Here is an 18682-nt window from a genome sequence, read left to right on the forward strand (position 1 = left end):
GAAAGATTTAGAATCATTTCCTCAGCGCAATTTCTAATGGGATCGCAGTGGATCATGCCTAGAGGAAACCTATTTATATGATGGTGCTGTTGGGTGCAAAGTATATATTAGGATGTTTGGTCTGTACTTCCAAGCAAGACTAACATTTCCCCAAGGCACTCTGTGAAGTCTAGTGTCACCAGAGAACAGTCCAAATTAATTCCCAATTTCCACGCTGCATCACCAGAGAACAGTCCAAATTAATTCCCAATTTCCACACTGATTTCATGCTGCTAGGTAATATAGACTTCCAGGAGTTACAATATAATGAACACAAGTAAAGTGTCTGTTTTCTATGTGTACCTTTTGCTATCACACTGGAGTAAATATAACGTTTGAAGCACCTGGAGATCAAAAGTGGGTGAAAAGTTAACAAAAAAAGGTACTTCAGAGTGATTTTGAAGAGGCTCTGGTTATAAAAAGTTCCATCTTTCTCTAAAGAAGCCAATAAATAGCTTTTAGTAGTCTCTGCCTTCTCTCCCAAAGGTTGAGTCTACATTAACATTTTGTTTTTTTTTAACATTAACTTTGTGTTGCTTGGGATTGGGTATTAATATTATTTATGCTATTTTCAAAGTGATACGTAATCTATACTTTTATGTGCCAAATGCAAACCTTGTAAATTTCAAGAATATCCAATATTTTATTTAAAAGATAAAATGAGTTATTTGTTTAATATCCAGGAATGTGTTTTGTTGATACCTCACACTAAAGGCATTTATAAACCAGATGGAGGTTTACCACTGTCAGAAGTTGCAGCTATTCGATCCATGCAAGATTTCAATATTGCAGTGCAAATCTGGAGCATGGTGGAGCTTGTTTCTATGCCCTTCAGTAAGTCACAAGAAACCACACTATATGAAGAATAAGGTGACTTACAGTGCACGGTGATGGATGTTGATGCAATCATGCTCTTTTTGTCTGTCAGGGAGCATCTGTAGTCTCCGCTTGCATTGCGCCTCATATCTGTCAGTGTGTAAGTATTTGAGCTTCTTATTCCTTCGGGCTGTCCCTTTTGATAGAAGAAAAATGTCAGGTTATTGCACTTGGTAGCTACAATAAGAACAGTCTTATTTCTTGATGAAAATGACATTTTCTCAAATAAGAGAAAAAAAGGTTATATTGTTCTTTGATTGGACAAATAAGAGTAGTTTGTATTATCTGATTCCTGGAAAAATAATTAATATTGAGGAGGTAATTCACATTGTATTGGTGCCATCTATTTTATAGATAGCTTGGATTACATTTTATTTTTTTTTAATTTCCAATATTTTATTTTTATATTTATACCTTGCCAAATATGACAGAAAGATTCAAGGCAACTTAAAACAGTACGTGTCATTTATCCAAATTTTAAAAAATAGGAAAAGAATGGTAGGAAATAAGGAAGGAAGGAAGAAATTAAGAAAAGAAAGGAGGCAAGGAAGGAAACAGAAAGTAAAAGAGGAGAAAAAATAAATAAAAAGAAAAAATAACAAAGTAAAATATAAAAATATAGATGAACTGGGACTATACATTAAAAAAGTTAAGTATCATGTCTTATTGCTAAAACTAAAACAACATTTGGCTCTGCGATTCCCAATAGCCAAGGAAACGTAACTAGTTTCAAAACATCATTTGCACATGAGACAAAAACAGTATGTCAGCTTATTAGAAGAAACAAAGTTATGTGTCAACATTGAAGTCTAAAAGAAATTACTTCTACTGGTCTTCTGAGTAATGTTGCTGGGTATTAAGATGACAGTCTTAAGCACTACTGAGTAATGCAGCAGATGGCATTTGTAGTACAATGCAGATATAATTGTACAAGACTTCTCTCAATGGAAGGTTATGTCAAAGAAAAACTCAGGAAGACCTGTGGGGGAGCAAGCAGTTGTCCTCACATGAGCTCTCTGTCCTCTGGTATGATTCTATATCACTATGACATCTAGAACTCATCCTAGAAGAATTGTCCAAATGATCCTTTCTTCATATCATTTCTTTCATCTATGATACTGATAAAAATCAAGGAACTGGTGCTCCGAGACCATCTGCAATTACAAGCTATAGCCCCAGCTTTAGTCTGACAAGCTAAATATAATCTGCAACAGGACTCTTCCTACTTCAGAGGTCCACAGCTGTGTTCAGGAAGGTGCTATGGGTAGATTTAAAATCTGTATCACAGCATTTGCTGCCATCACTCTTCATATCACAGTTACCTGCATCTAAAGAGCAGATTCTTATAGTTTACGTGGATAATGAACATTGAGGTTTTATAATTATGGTTTTCTGTAAACAGCATTTATCCTAAAAATCACTTGACATTGAAAAAAGGGCAAGATCATTGGAAGATGCTGAAAAATGGTATCCCTTGTCCCCAAGAAAAACAGCCTTTCTCACTTAAGCTGCTCAGGTGCATTCAATCCTTAATGTCAGCCAGCTGCCAAACAACAGGACAAATGATAGAGTTCTAGCTTAAGTAATAATCCTTAAGCACTTACTGGTAAGTAAAAGAAAAACTCTTCAGGAGGAGGGTTGCCATTGCCTAGGCATTTCAGAGTAATGTTGTCCCCTTCTTTGATGGCACTTCTTGGTGGCAGCACTTGGATTGTCACTTGCTCTGTAGGATCTGCAGGAGTCACAGATATGAGTTAACCATTTTTGTCAAGTACCAAATTACTCTATACATACAATATAAATGACTAAATTACACACAATTTTCTCAAGAAGCCAGTAATGGTAATTACTTAAATGTATCTTTTTATAGAAGGATTGGAGTTAATAGCTACTTGCTACACCAAGCACTAATCTTGGTTAGAATAAACTGCAAAGAAACCTTGTTATAAAAAAAAATCAATTTATTCTTAGCAAAATTTCTTCAACTGAGGTAGGAGTGAACATAATTATTTTATGGGTACCAGACCAGTAGGAACAATTGCACTATATGATTTTATTATAGGGACATTTAACTATATTATATGAATCTTAACAGTTTGGAAAGACTGGATCAGCTAGCAAAGTAGCTAAAGCTATTAGGCACTCCTGGACTCACATTACATAATAATACCTTATATTAAATAAAAGGACACATGAGCTTAATAATGCCAGCAATATTTTGGGGATGCAGGAGAGTAGATCTGCTTTCAAAAAGATGAATGCCATGAACTGAGGATGATGCAAGACCATAATATATTGTAATTCTGTTCTGTTCAGTGGAGCCAAGATGCAACTTTCATTCCCTTTTGATCAATTTTATGTTGAAAATAGGGCCAAAGGGTATTCTTTAGTGAGGCTACTGCTCAACAGTAGAATGCTAAAGAAATTAAATCTGGAGCCAGTAGACCATATCTAGCAAATCTCTCTACATAAAAACCTAAGCAACTGAACAACCAAAGGATCAAACGACCGGTTGGCCAGTTGCTATGACATGCACTGACCACCAAGTGAGAAGGCAAACACTCAATGCAGGAGCTGCCCGTCCTGGTGGTCAGTGTGCTACCACAGCCAACCTCCCCAGGTCAGCCAACCTCCTGTGGTCCCTCCCCCCAGTTGGCTGGTCTGGAAGACCCCAATTGGAGCTGCTGGCCAACCTCTTGTGGCCCCTCCCCCTGCTGGCCAACCTCCCTTGGCCCTGATCAGCCCTGATTGCCAGCCAGGCCAAGGGATCCCACCCATACACAAATTCGTGCACTGGGCCTCTAGTATACAATAAAAGGAGGTGGTGCTGGTAGTTATAAATCACCCACTCTCCAACTTAGCCACCTGTTATATAGCTTGATAATATTTTGAACAATGAATTTCGAAACCATTTAATGCAAAAGTTTATTTTACAGAACCTTTTCACAGGCTTAATATCATTGAGGTATGCATCTATATTTCCAAACTGGTAGCACTAAAAATGATCTATGAAGACTTATTTTGCTATTAGCTAAAACAAGTAAATGATAGATTTGGGTGCTTTCTTCTATCTCTTGCAGTCACTTATATTTCTAAGATTAAAGTACAGGAAAAACAGGAAGATTGTTTTAAATTGCTCGTCATTTGTGCTCGCTTCGGCAGCACATATACTAAATTGCTCGTCATTTCTTCATGCTTGGGCATCTCTGAGTATTTGCCCAGAATGTTCTGAGGCTGAACCATGATTGGTTTAATATACTTATTGTTGTTTTTCTCAAATTGTCTGAGGTAGAATCCTGACAAGCAGTTCCTGGTAAAGTGGAAAGTAAATTAAGTTTGATTTTGTTCCCATACTCACCTTCCATTCCTAGGCCTTCCTCACTCTTTTAGGTGTCCCTTCTCTGACTAGCTTTGGCCCATTGCTTACCACTGTGGCACATCCCCAATCAAGGATGACACAACCTATCTGACTTCCTGCTCCATTTTGAAATTCCCTTTCTCTGTGTCCCCTTTCCAATAAGTTCTGCTCAGTATTAGGAGGCTGAAGGACTAAGCTCAGAAGGTTAATGTAACATTTTACTTTTCACAGTAACTTTCTTGATATCCACTAACATGCGTCAAGCAAAACTAATGATCTCTTGCACTCCCTTTGCCCTGATTTTGAATTTTACTCTGTCATTCTGCCAGATACTCTGGCTTTCTCTTTTGTCTTCTCTTATCCACTCAATCACCAAGTCTTAATGATTAATACTTAATATATTTGGCACGTGATTCTCTCCTATTCCTAATAACATTTCCCTAGTCTGGGCTCTAATTAACCTACAGAGAAAACACTGCCATCAAACTTCATTCAGTACCTTACTTTGAACCTTTCTCTTTTCTACTACTCATATACAGGGATGGGCAAGAATAGGTTTACAATTTTGAGTGCACCAGAGTTTATTCTTGTATTACTACTTAATTGCTAGAGGCCTGATGCATGAATTTGTGCATGGGTGGGGTCCCTCAGCCTGGCCAGTGATTGGGGTCATTGGGGCCATCTTGCCCAGTCTGGACATCTGCCCCCTGCTGGTCACTTGGTCAACTGGTCATAATGGTTGCTTAGGCTATTGTGTGTGTGTGTGTGTGTGTGTGTGTGTGTGTGTGTGTGTGTATATATATATATATATATATATATATATATATATATATATATAGAGAGAGAGAGAGAGAGAGAGAGAGAGATTGTATTTTTCATATGAACAACTATATACTCAGTTTTTCCCATTCCTGTTTATTTCCTCTAAATTGTTTTTAAGCTGTGCTTTGACTATTACAAGAATATTCAAAACCCCTCATGCATTCTCAATATGTATGTCTGAAATACATAGTTCCTAACCTGGTGACTATTTTTCATCTCACTACTCTGTACATACCCCCTACATTATAAGCAAAAGAGACTACTCAAATTTTCTTTCTCCCATCTCTTTATTTATCCTCTGTCCAGTTATTTATTCATTTGTTAGCTAATAATTATTTTGTGCTACTAAGTACTAGAGTTATAAATGTGAAAGCAGCACAGTCCCCACCTTCAATGAACCTTCAAATTATAATCACACCATACTTAAAACTACAATGTAAAAACTGCATAGATGTAAGCAAAGTGACCACTGGTAGCTTATAGATACACGAGCCTGGGAAGCTTATAGTAGAAATTGACTCTGGATCTGGATTTTGAGACTAAGTAGGTGTTTTATAGATAACAATAGTGAGGGGTAACAGTATATGGGTAGGCATGTAAGTGGTATTTTACAGGAAGAAGCTGGAAAACAGAACAAACTGTGGTAAGTAGAGTGAAGTAATGGAGGTTGAGACATAAAGCAAGACCATGTCCATCAGAGACTTAAGGAGACTTAAGGAATATTTCAATTGCTCAGGAGCATGAAGATCAGTCTCAGAGATCTAAGGTGTCATTGAAGAATTTTAATTGCAGCAGTGACATGGTCACCTTTGTGTTTTAGAAAGATACTAGAGGCCAGGTGCACAGATTCATGCATGGGTGGGGTCCAGCTGGCCTGCCTCAATTGGGGCCCATTGGACTGGGCCAGCAGCGTGGGGGTGCAGGTGGTTGACCACCCCCAATTGAGGTGTTGGGAGCTGATTGGGGGCCAGGCCGGCTGCGGGGGGCAGGGGGCAGGATGGTGATTGGCACACAGATCAGGCTGGTTGGCTGCCATAGTATGTGTCAGCCACCAGTTGTTTGGTCGCTGGGCTTTCATATATATATGGATTTTTGACAGCAGCTTGGAGGGCAGTTTGGAGTGAATAAACAAGAGGAATGCTATTTAGTAAAGTGTCATCAAAATACAGATGATGAAGAATGGTGGCATAATCATGAGTGTGCAAGAAGGCAGAAATCAGGTAAACACAAAGATTAAGGAACTAGATTCTATAAGGATTCTTAACTGGCTGAATAAGAAAAGGAAGGAAGGGACTAGAACAACTTTTTCGAGATGAATTTATCAAATTTCTTTTTCTTGTGTACTGTTCGTCCTTTGGATTCAGCTACCCCTTTCTCTTCTCTGACGTCATCCTGGAGCAGGGCTTCTCACAATGTGGTCTCTGATCAGCAGCATTAGCATCACCAGGGCCTTTGTTATAAGTGCACAGTGCTGGACTCCTCCCAGCACCAGTGGATGGGACACTAGAGCAGGGTCCAGCAATCTATGTTCTGACACGTTTCCTAGGTGATGTTGATGTCCATTCAAATTGGATAATCACTTTCCTTGAGCGCCTGAGCTCTTAGGACTGTTCACTAAGTCCCTGTGGTGCTTGGGTCACTTGCAATCTGGCACTGACAATTTCCCTAGTGGAGGAGCAAATGCCTGAAATATCAGGACTACATCATAAACATGCTTGTGTCTTCACCATGAAGCTCAGAACTGCATACATTATGCGTTCTCATAAGACATGCCCAATGCACCCAACACAGCCAGTCACAGTAAAATATTTTCTTTCAATGAAATCAAGAACCTCTCTGCCTACCAAACTCCCCATGCCTGACATGCATGTACACTTCTGATCTTTCTTAAGCCAATTTCCCATTCTCTACTACTCATTTGATGTTCTTTCCTCTTTTATTCTTGCACTTATACCAAGATAGTTTATTTCCAATTGGGTATTTGAACAGACAGAAATAATAATTTGTTTTAAGATAAGCTATACAGGATGAAATCCTCTCAATCATTGATTTTGAGTCAAACTGAAATGTGCATATTTGCAAAGTGAAAGGCAAAAATGACTCTTTATTATTAGGACAAGTGGTATTTCAGTTTTGTTCTTAATAAGGTTCCACACTTTATGGAACCAAAATAGAAATGTAGGTGGGTAAAAACTCTGAGGCTCAGGTGGACTTTATGTTCCTTTTCCAGAACAGATGTAGAAGTGTTAGGTTATTATCCAACACATGGTAGCATTACAAGAATTTTTGATGCATGTAAAAATAAACTTCTTCCTTGCCTTTTCCTAAAAAGATATAACTATATATATCTTTATGCAGTAACAATGATAATTTTGTAATAATGACAATAGTACTTAATAATGAGCATTTAATGTGCCATACAATATGCTATTTTAGATTTGTGATTTCACTTAAATCTCCATAATGACACTATTAAATTAAGTATTATATTTTTCCCATTTTGAGATAAGAAGAGTGAACCCTAGAGTATTTAAGCTACTCTTCTAGAAACACACAGTAATAACAGTGCAGGGACAGGATCACCAGCACGTTTGCTCTTCATTATTAGATTATCTTGCCATCTGTCTGACAGGAAACAGCACAGTATTAGAGAAAAGAATTCTAACCCAGCCTCTAATTTAGGACAAGTTTCAGGGCTTCACTTTACTGCTAAGTAAAATAATTAAGTTAGACCAGATCATTAAGAAGTTTCCTTTGTAGTCTACTATTCTAGGTTTCAGATCTGTGAAGTAAACTTTTAAACAAAACATTTTGGACTGCAACATCTTATTTAACTTAAGAAATCAATTTCATTAATAAAATAAATCTCTTAATTGAAATGTAAAGTCCTTATCTAGAAGATGAATCAGCCATAAGTCTCTATTTATCTGTCATTCATTCAGAAAACCATCAGAGGACATTTTGAACTCCTAGAAAGTGCCAGGGCTCAGAACCATAAGAGGAAAAATACTAAGTTAGAGATATTGAATTTAAGGAACTTTAGCATCTAAAAATAACAAAAATGTTAAAAAATAACAAGTTAGGGAGTGAGACAGGTAAGCCTTTGTTCTATAGGTCTTTCCATGAGGAAGAGATTATTAGCATGCTATGGAGAAGGTGTGTGGAGTTGGAAGTAGAATCCCCAAATCGTTAGGAACTTAAAAGGCTGATAAGCATTTGATTTTCCCCCCCTAATGAATTAAAATTGTATACTAACAATATGTTGAGTTACTTACAGTAGATATCAAAGACTGCTTGTTCCGAATAAACTGTTTTCTGGCCTGATGGTCCATAGTATGTCACAGAGCAGGTGAATGGCATGTGTATGTCAGCCTTGGTTGTCTTGTACTCCAGGGATGACGTCATGGTATAGAGTTGAGTTACCGGGTCCATTTCTTTTTTAAAAACTATGTCCACCACTGAAGAAAATACAGAACACTAATGACAGGATCTTTTATTTAAAAAATGACAATTCTTAATTAAATGCCACAAACACCTTTAAGAAGTGGTTTTGTCCTTCTCAATGTATTCAACAGGACGGGAAAGTGACATGTAGTGAGGTAGAATGTCTTTTCGACACTGTGAACCAGAGACAAAAACAGAAATAGAATCCCAGAATCTGATTTCCACTCAGACTAATTAACTTCTAAAACACGCCATACACAAAATAGTTTTCTCTACTCTAGATTCCTCTGCACAAGGGCTAAAATGGTGTTTTAAAAAATCACTTAGTGAGTTAATGGGTACTTAAAGGAACAAAGCCCATAGGCACAGATCAAAAGAGGGCAAGGCATTAGGGACAGTTCAAGGCATCCCCAGATGAGAGATGTGAAAACACGTCGTCTGAACTGTTGCCCACTTAGTACCCACCTCCTTCCAGGGGTTGCAGCACTCTTCCACTCCTGTACCACGTGATGTTGCCTTCTGGGTAACTGTCTTTTGAAATGCAGTCACCCAACTGCAAAATAAAGGAGGAAATGTTACTACTTTGATTTCATCAGTGGTTGTCAATTTGGAAGCTCAGAATGGTCAGGAAATTTTAGAGTTACCCCAAAGTTTTCCTGAACCCACTCATTTTCCAAGCACTGACTAAGGGCTGAATGAATGCTCTTTTATATAAAGACAATTAAGGTCTTGCCCATTTTAAATTATGCCACAGATGCTGCAACTATTAACAAAACCCACATTCATGTAAAAACATTACTAATTTTATTTTGTGCATGATTCTTTTTTAACATGAACTAAATATCATAATTACATTAATGCTGGCTATTGCCATGGTTCATAGATCTGCATAGGCAGAAATCACTAACAGTGTTTCAGTGTGGTTACCTCTTCCACTTCATACTATATATGCTCCATGCTACCATACATACACCCACTGAGATCTATAATACCCACCGTGTTTTTTCAAATGTGTTTTAACTTTAACAGTTAGTGTTTATAAAGTAATATTATGCAGAAAAAGTTAATATGATTAACCGAATTCCAGACTTGTTTTTATTCTCCCATAAAGTAAAATTAGCTACTGAAATGGGATTATTAGGCAGTTGATGTGCCCAAATATGAAACTCCAGATATGTTCCTCTTTCATTATAGCCTCCCTCACACCTCTGCTGATGTGATATTTCAAATCTGACCTTTACTTCAACTTTTCAGTAGTTTAATTTGTCAATAGAATAAAGTCCAAATTCCCTACGTAACATATAAGGCCTATCATAAACCAGCCTCTTACCTCTCTAGATTTATCTTACTTTACTCTCTCACCTACTGTCTTAGCACCCAAAGGTTCAACATGCAAATAACTATGTTTTCCAAAAAATGTTATTCTCTTTCACATCGTATTACTTCAAACTGCTGGCCTGGGAAAAATCTACGCATTTTTCATGACTCCATTAAAAGTTCAGTTCATTCAAACAAGAAAGACATGCTCTTTCTCCTCTCGTTTCCCTCTTCTCCTTCAGAAATGGCATCATCTTCCTCTGTGTCCCCACTCTACCTTCTGTAGACTTTCTGACTGGCACCTATCACGCTGCCAGCTACACAATTACTATCTTATTTGTCCTGGCGTCTGAGGCCCAGAGAAGGCATTTAATACTAGGCTGAGTAAAGCAACTAATCAAAAACAAGTTCTTACCTTTTTTAGCTGCTCTGTTTCAAGAAATGGTGCTTTGCTAACAATTTCAGGTTTAGATGGTTGCTCTAAAGTTAAGTAGAGAAAGGTTTTAAGTACACATGGAAGCATAAAAAGATGTGTTTTGGCTTATAAAAATAATTCATTTACTCAAACTAGAAACATCAAGCCACAACATATACATTTTCTACATAATATGTCATTATGAAATCAAGTTAGTCCACCCCCTTTAAATATTTGCTTTATTATGTTAAATAGTATTTAAATGTTTGTAACTCCTTTGAATAAAATATCAATAATGGTTTTTTTTGGCACGTTATAAAGAATGAATATAGAATTGATTACCATGTCCACTTATCAATAGCTTCCAACTCATTAGGTGAAGACCTGAATAAACGTGAATTAGAATCATAGGAGTACTTGTTTACAATGCAGATTTCTGAGTTCTACCAGGCCAATAGAAGCAGAGTCTCTGGGGAGGGGAGGGGAGAGCGGGGAGGATCCCATATATTTACATTTTAAACAAATTCAATAGGGAATTTGAGGGCATAATAAAGTTTCAGAATCATTGCTCTAAAATAATGAGAAATAATTAAGGGACACAGAGGCCCAACTTTCCAGTATTTCTCAAACGTTATCAAAGAAGTCACATTACAAAACTATAAATGTGTGACATTTTTCAAATCTTTAAACTGAGATACTGGAGAGAAGCATTTTAAATACAGGAAATTCTGTGAGCACAAATTTTAATAGAGGCATCAAGAAGAATTGGTTAAAAAGTTCAGCAACAAGGTAGTATTTTAGCTTATTTTATTCTTTGCCACTAGTTTTCTAACATTGATGGAATTTTCAATCAGCTCTAACAATTAGCCTACAGGAAATGGAGATTGCCTCATTGGCATTGATTTTTTGTGAGTTGCATGGAGCAAAATTATTCTATTCTCATATAAACAGACACTAAAAAACTACCAGCTAGTCTTTCTTTTATAGTCTTATTGCTTGTTATCTCCAATACCAAACTAAACTGGCTTTTTATAATTATTACTCAATCTGGAATTCAGTTATCAAACATGCTACCTCCCCTGACCTTTCCAGGAGACAAAGATGAAAACAAAAAAGTCATTGGGCCAGCAAAGTGAGTATCACAAGACTATAAGCAAAAAATGTAAACTTCTTCAGGTTAATATTGAGAGTTAATTTCCTCTTTGCAAATATGCTTTATATTATAAATTAGAATAATAATAAATCTGCTTATGTGTGGAGCTCATATACTTTAATTATAGGAGGGCCTATTTACTACTAACTCTAGAAATATAATACAATTTTCAGAAGTGATTATCTATTTTCTAAATAAATATATTAGAAACAAAACATTAAAAAGATATCAAAATATAAAAAAGAAACAGAAGAATAGAAAGATAAGACAGAGGCAACTACATTAATACAAACAGGAAGTGACACTTGACTCCCTGATTATTAAAAACTTGTGGCTTGATGCCCGAAATTTGTGCACTGGTGGGTGTGTGGTGTCCCTCAGCTTGCCCTCCACCCTCTTCAATCTGGGACTCCTCAAAGGATGTCCTACTGCCGGTTTACAGGGATCGGGCTTCAACCAGCAGTTGGACATCCCTTTTGCAATCTGGGACTATTGGCTCCTAATGGCTTACCTGCCAGCCTGCTTGCCCCCAAATGTCCCCCTCCCCCATGCCAGTGTGCTTGCCCCTAAATGCCCCCCCACCCCTGCTGGCCTGCTTACCCCTATCTTCCCTTCCCACTGGTTTGCTCATCCCCAACTGCCCCCCTGCTCACTCCAAATTGCCCCCCACTATCCTGATCATCTCCAACTGACCCCCACTGATGTCCTGCTCACCTCCAACTGTCCCCCCTGCTGGTCTGCTTACCCCCAATGGCCCCACCCCTCCACCAGCCTGATCACTCACAATTGCTGTCCCATCCTGGCCTGATCACCCACAACTGCCCTACCCTCTTGGCCTCTAACTGCCTCTATCTTGGCCCTGCCTCCATGGCTTTGTCCAGAAGAACATCCAGAAGGTCTCCCAGTCTAATTAGCATATTACCCTTTTTATTAGTATAGATAGAGGCCTTGTGCATGGGTGGGGGCCACCTGGTTTGCCATGGTGTCCTGGATCAGGGTAAGGGTTCCCTTGGGGCCTGGGTGGCCTGGGTAAGGGGCTAAGGACCATTGTCAGGCTGGTCAAGACCCCCCAGTTGAGACCCTCACCCCATGGGGTTATGGCCAGCCTGGGTAAGGGGCTGGGGGTTGTTTTCAAGCTGGCCACACCCCCTTCAAGGTGGGGATCTTCATTGAGGTTCCTGGCCAGCCTGAGGGAGGGGCTGATGGCCGTTTACAGGCTGGCTATGCCCCACTAGCAGGGACTCTCACCCCATTGGGGTGCCTGGTCAGCCTGGGTGAGGAGCTGAGGGCTGTTTTCAGGCTGGCCATTCACCCTGGTGATCCAGGCTCCCAGCCCTTTTTCTCCTCTCTTTCCCCTCCCCCCCCCCCCAGCAACTTTTTGAGTGGAGGCCAGGGCCAGCTTGAAGCAGGTATCTGGGATTTATTTATCTTCTATAATTGAAACTTTGTAGCCTTGAGTAGAGGCCAGGGCCAGCCAGGGCTGGTGGGAAGCTTGGCTTCCTCCATCGCCGGGGAAACCCTAGCCTCCTGTTCACTCCAGCTCCATGGCTGCTGCCATCTTTATTGAATTAATTTGCATACTTGCTCCTGATTGGCTGGTGGGAGTGTATGGTGGGTGTAGCGGAGGAACAGTCAATTTGGATGTTTCTCTTTTATTAGTGGAGATGTGATCAGCCCTAGCCAGTGTTGCTCAGCCATTAGAGCTTCAGTCTTTCTCAATGAAGGATTGCAGGTTTGAGTCCTGGTCAAGGGCATGTACATGGGTTTGAAGTTTATTTGGTCTCAGGCCCTGGTTGGGATATATGCAGGAGGCAACCCATCGATGTGTATCTCTCACATCCATATCTCTCTCATTCCCTCCCAATAAGCTCTAGTGAAGATGAACAAACAAAAAAACAACAAAAAATGACCAAGAAACTTATTAAAATCTGATAAAAACTCAATATAAACAACTTCTGGGAAGTCTTCCATATATCATTAAGCCTTGATGTGATCACTATGTTTAATGTAATGTCATTGTGTTCATAATTACAACTCTGAGTTATTGCTAATCATTAAATCTGTTGAGAATTGATGTTTTAATGCAAATATAATACATTTTAAAGAGGTCGGCAACCAAAATATTCAAACAGAATGAAAATTCCTGGTGCTTAAATAGGTAAACAAAAATCCTTTGGGAACTAAAATCAGTAATTTAGTAAAACTCTCTGAGAGCTGAAGGGAAATAAAATACTAAATTTATTTATGTGTTCAATCAGGTCAAAATTAACACACAAAAAAATGTGTTTTTTGTTTGTTTTTCAGTAGTATCTATGCCTGAAATACATGGAGAGATTTGAAAGATCCTCTGAAAAAATTGAGGCTCTTAATACAAAATGTAGGTAATCAGTTTGCCTAAGTCTCACTACTTTCTAGTTCACCTATATAGTTGAGAACATGCTTTCTCATATGTGAAATGTATTTCTCTCCTTTGCCTGGTGAATCCTGCGATGTTTAATCAATTCACAGAAGATCATGAATACTTGGCCATGTGTAAAGGACCAACTTCTATTAATGTCTTCAAAAATATATTCTTAATTCAATAAAATAAAACTGACAAACCCAAAGAACCTTGATGAAAGAATGCTTAAACTTTAGTCCTCTTTACACTGTGATTCATCTTTTTATTTGGAAGAGGGAGTCACAGTGTGTATTATGGAAGTAATAGTAATACCTATTGCATTTATTTGAGTTATTTTTCTCTTTAAGCTTTTGTTTCAAGCCCCCTATATTTACTATATATTCTGTATGTAATTTTCTCTTATATTAGCTTGCAACAATCAATGAGTATTAGTTGGAAGACTATAAAAGGGGACACACGTACTATTTTAACAAAATTGCATATTGATTCCAAAGTTTTTTAAAAAAACTTTTCATGAATTATGTCTTAATATGATCCAAGGATTCATAGAACTGAGCTGAAAGAAAAAGTATAGAACTGAAAGAAAAAATCATGCCCCAAATTTATTTTCATTATTAAAATAATTTTGTCAAATGTCTCATAGCCAAGGGAGGATGGAGTGATGAATGCAAAACTGCTCTAAATCACCCACAAGGTAGAGTGTTCTTATAAAACCAGACATGGGAGAGCTCCATTTGATGTGGCTGGAGAGCAAGGAAAGGCAGGGGAGCTGGAGGTTGGCTCAGCATGCTTCTCTCAGTACTTTGCTAGCAATCACCTCTCACAAATTCTGATGCACTTTAGGTAAACCACTGTGAGCATGGATTGAGTTTATTTTCCTCATGAGATGTAAAAGGTAATTTTAAAAAATATATTTAAAGAATTAGAATAAAATATCCAATTTAGGTTTCATTTGGTAAATAGGTCACTTTCTGCTTCCTTCATTAGAAAAATTATTTGCAGGTTGACTGACTTTCCCAGGGAGGTAGGAAGAAGCATGCTCAACTCTGATAAAACATTGAGAACAATATCCAAAGCAAGTCCTAAAATAACTGTAAAGCAGAGAGAAGAGCAGGTCCAGGTGCATACCAGACTCTATGTCCTTGGAACAAGTATTTCTTTAACACTACAGACACCAGCGTACAAGAGACTGGACACATTAGCCTGGATTGATGGTTTCAAATGATTTCTTAGAGGTTAAGCCCTTCTGCCTTCCCTCATTTACCCTCTGAACAAACTACCATGAGAAAACTTTGACATATTGGGTAGGTGGAATTCTAGCTAATCTAACAGAAGTAGCTCCTCACCTTCTCAACTCTCTAGAATTGTCAAGAGGATCATAGGAACACAGTGGAAAAACTGGCCTCTAGTCCAGAGAATTTATTTTAGTGATGAGGAGGGATTCTTAGCCCCAGCCTACTATGAAGTGACTTGCCCAAGGGTATAAATTAGCATCATATTATTAAAAAAAAAATAGAAGAAGGAGAGGGAGAGAGAGATAGAAACATCAATGATGAAAGAGAATCACTGGTTGGCTGTCTCCTGCCTGCTACCCATTGGGGTCAAGCCTGCATTCCAGGCATGTGCCCTGACTGCGAATCCAACCATGACCACCTGGTTCATACTGAGCCACCCCTGCCAGGCAACAGCGCATCTAACAAAGCTCAGTCTCCTGAGGACCAGTTCCCTGACTGTTCCATGACACCATTGACAGCAGCCATTTGGCAATCTGGGTACCCATTTGACCTCTAAGACCTTTGCCCAATGACTGTAGTAAATCTTATAAAGGTCTATTCTTCTTTTTCAATGGTATTGACTTCAGATGAACATTAAATATAAAAAGTTTGATTTTAATGCCATGCAACTGCCAAAAATTAAAAAGCTGTATTAGTGGTGACAAAGCACATGATTTATTGTGTTCTGGGCTGCTTTATTGAAATGATTTCTTGCATTTGAGGTATAGGTGAAAACTAAACAAACAACCCTACATCAGAGGTAACCAAGTCATCAGTCTCCTAGTTTGAATAAATGCAATTTGACTTTGCCCATGAGATGACACTCTGCAGCAAGCTGATCTGGGATTAGCTCACGTTAACTACTCAACGTTCTGTGGTACACAGTGCATGTTGCTAAGTGATTTGACAGAAGGAAACAGAGGACTGATTGATGAGCCTAGTAACTCTTAAGTGACTGCAATATATACATGCATAGCATGAAAGCCTCCCTGCCTGCCACAGCTGCTGTTTGCTTTATGAAAAGTGACCCAAAGTAAATTCATTCTTTTAAAAAAATGAAGCGAAGCCCCTACATATATGCTCTTGTACACATTTTCTTTATCGTGAGCTGTGCTGTTCATTTGACAAGCCTTGCAGTGTCCCATGGTTTCTAGTATAAAACTCCATTTTCAAGAGCTTGTAACTTGTCTATTTAAATTCTCCCTGGCTCAGGGCCTGGAATGCAAATTCTGTTTCTGAGAATCACTTTGTTTTCTACAACATTCAAAAGAGAAGGGGGTAGGGGTGCTGAGGGTATGCGGGTGTGAGTTTGTTTTCACAATCAGAAATCCTCTGTATTCCAAAATGGTTTGCAAATTTTATCCAATTAGACCAACTGATTTTTTTTCAGATTGCTGTAGGGCATTTTTTTTTTTTAAAGAGTATAGTCTGAAAATTGTCATAAATGTAACAACCTGGACTTTCTCAACTTTCTTGTATACTATCTTGAGATTAGGTGATTTTAATCCAGTAAAAAAGAAACCTGACAATGACAAATCAAACACACAAACTTTGGAGTGCTGTGACTTTATCTGTGTACCTGCTGGGGTACATTCCTGAATATGCTTACATTTATGACATCATGACCTCATTAAAAAAAAAAAAAAAAAAAAAAAAGTTCTCTTTAGAGAGTGTCCCCAGCAGTATCCCATCCATCTTCTTAATGGAATCAAAATGAAATAAAAGAAAGAAAGAAAACATACATGGGCCATTGCCAAATACAGGTTGTGGATTATTTGGGGTGTTTAAGAGAAGGCCGCATGACTGACAAACACTTAACAGTTGGTTTGATTCCTAAAATAATTGAGAAAAGTGGATGGTTTCTGGCAAGTGTCTTCTAAGCTAAAAGGTAATCAGCTGAAACCTGTAATACGCTTTTACAAGTTTCTTCCGGAGAACAAAGCACTCTTTGAATCTGAAGTCCACAGGAGTTTTGAAGTTCCTATAAATACTTGAGGGACAGTTCTCCTTGGTTGCATAGGCTATTACAAGAGAAACAGGAAAAATCCATGCTTATTGCTGCAATACCAAAGCCCTCTGGGTTTCTTCCTTCCCTATTTATTTTAATTATTTCTGGGTACTGCCAAGTCATCAGGAAGCAGAGGGAAAACAACTGAAACATGAGATCTTCTTTCCTAATTAAGAAGACTGGCATTCTGAAGCTTTGGAGATGGTTTTCTCCCTGTATTTTCTAAAATATTATGATGCACCAGAGGTGGGACATTTTACTTGAATATTAAAAGATAAAATAATTTAATTAGAACTCATGTCACTCATTTGCATAGCTATTTGCCAAGTCACACTAACTGTTGAGGCAGGGGAGCCTTGCCATAGATACTCGAAGTTTCTTCCACCTCTTCTTTTAACCCTATTCTATGTTTCCCCTTCTTGTTTTCTACATACACATTCAGGACATGGTACATTTTGTTATTTTAGGGCACTTTTATACACCTACTGAACACTTTGAAGAAATAAATCAGCAAGCATTAAAGGTTAGGATGAGTGTGTATGTGGAGGAAGGCAGGGGTTTAGACATCTAAGCTTTATATGTGAGTGTATACTCACATATAAAGCTTAGATGTCTAAATCGTAAGAGAGTTTGGATTTTGCCTATATTTTATTGTTTTTATACATCAAAATTCTGCCTAAAACATATATATGTGTGCAAGACATGCATGATTATGTGTATGTGTTGTATAAATATGTGATATCACAGAATATTTATTTGTATATGTCAGTGAATATTAAAGATCATGTGCCAATTCTCACATAGTAGTACTTCACATCATAGGAAATTTTCTCTGACAAAACAACAGAGAATATTCTTTTAGTCCCTCACTTTAAAAATCCTTTTTGAATTTTTGTTTTGTTTTGTCTTGTTTTCCTCACTGACAGAATGCAGGAGAATGAAGATCGCTAGAAATCCTCTTACACAGATACCTGCTTATGGGAACACTACAGAGTTCTCTTCTTTCTCAGGAACATTTCCCAGTACCAGCCATCAATCCCACTTAGCACTTATACTGCCGACTACTTACTGAACACCTTGACTATTGTAGGAGCCTCATACACGTTGTCCTCAGTCACTAGCATGCACACAAATCTCTTTTCATCGCTGATCCTCGCATTACTGATGGACAGAGTGTAGTTTTCCGAGAGGCTCAATCTGTCTTTGTATTCTGGCACATCATCATACTGCACACTTTTCTTTGTAGAGGACCTGAAGGCAATAAATACTGGGGAGCCGTCGGGCTTTTCCTGAAAGTTAAAACAATAATACATTTTAAATACAAGCTTATGCAGATGTTTCAGGATCATATCTAAAACAACAAAAAAAATTGGCCATATTCTTCCACTGATATTTACAGTTGTGTCCAAAAAGAATAATGGATACAGGCCTCACATAAATCTTTGAGTACAGAAAATTAATCTCTGCATAAGAAGCTGAAAGCTATTTTATAGGCACCAGCTTAAATATCTGAAGAGGGAAGGGCAAAGCTCGGGGAATCTGAGCTTTCCCTGCATTTGAAGGGCAGAATGAGTG

At 38.2% G+C, this 18682-nt stretch overlaps 1 protein-coding gene and 1 long non-coding RNA gene across 10 annotated transcripts in view; one reads left to right on the plus strand and one right to left on the minus strand.

Annotated features, from left to right (window-relative positions):
* LOC311618287 overlaps positions 1-18682 on the plus strand; it is a 1465663-nt gene that overhangs the window by 535708 nt on the left and 911273 nt on the right. The window lies entirely within an intron of this gene.
* The window catches only part of ALCAM (activated leukocyte cell adhesion molecule), a 194394-nt gene that overhangs the window by 27945 nt on the left and 147767 nt on the right, over positions 1-18682 (minus strand). For all 4 annotated transcript variants that reach the window (XM_084875704.1, XM_084875702.1, XM_084875705.1 and 1 more), the window contains exons 3-8: positions 18177-18396; positions 10272-10336; positions 9005-9092; positions 8371-8553; positions 2520-2647; positions 919-1051 (exon numbers count right to left, since the gene is read on the minus strand). In XM_084875704.1, coding sequence (XP_084731830.1) covers positions 919-1051; positions 2520-2647; positions 8371-8553; positions 9005-9092; positions 10272-10336; positions 18177-18396 — 817 coding nt within the window. The remainder of the gene's footprint in view (positions 1-918; positions 1052-2519; positions 2648-8370; positions 8554-9004; positions 9093-10271; positions 10337-18176; positions 18397-18682) is intronic.

This window comes from Pipistrellus hanaki (genome assembly GCF_964339955.1).
Source record: "Pipistrellus hanaki genome assembly, chromosome: 2".
NCBI lineage: Eukaryota > Metazoa > Chordata > Mammalia > Chiroptera > Vespertilionidae > Pipistrellus > Pipistrellus hanaki.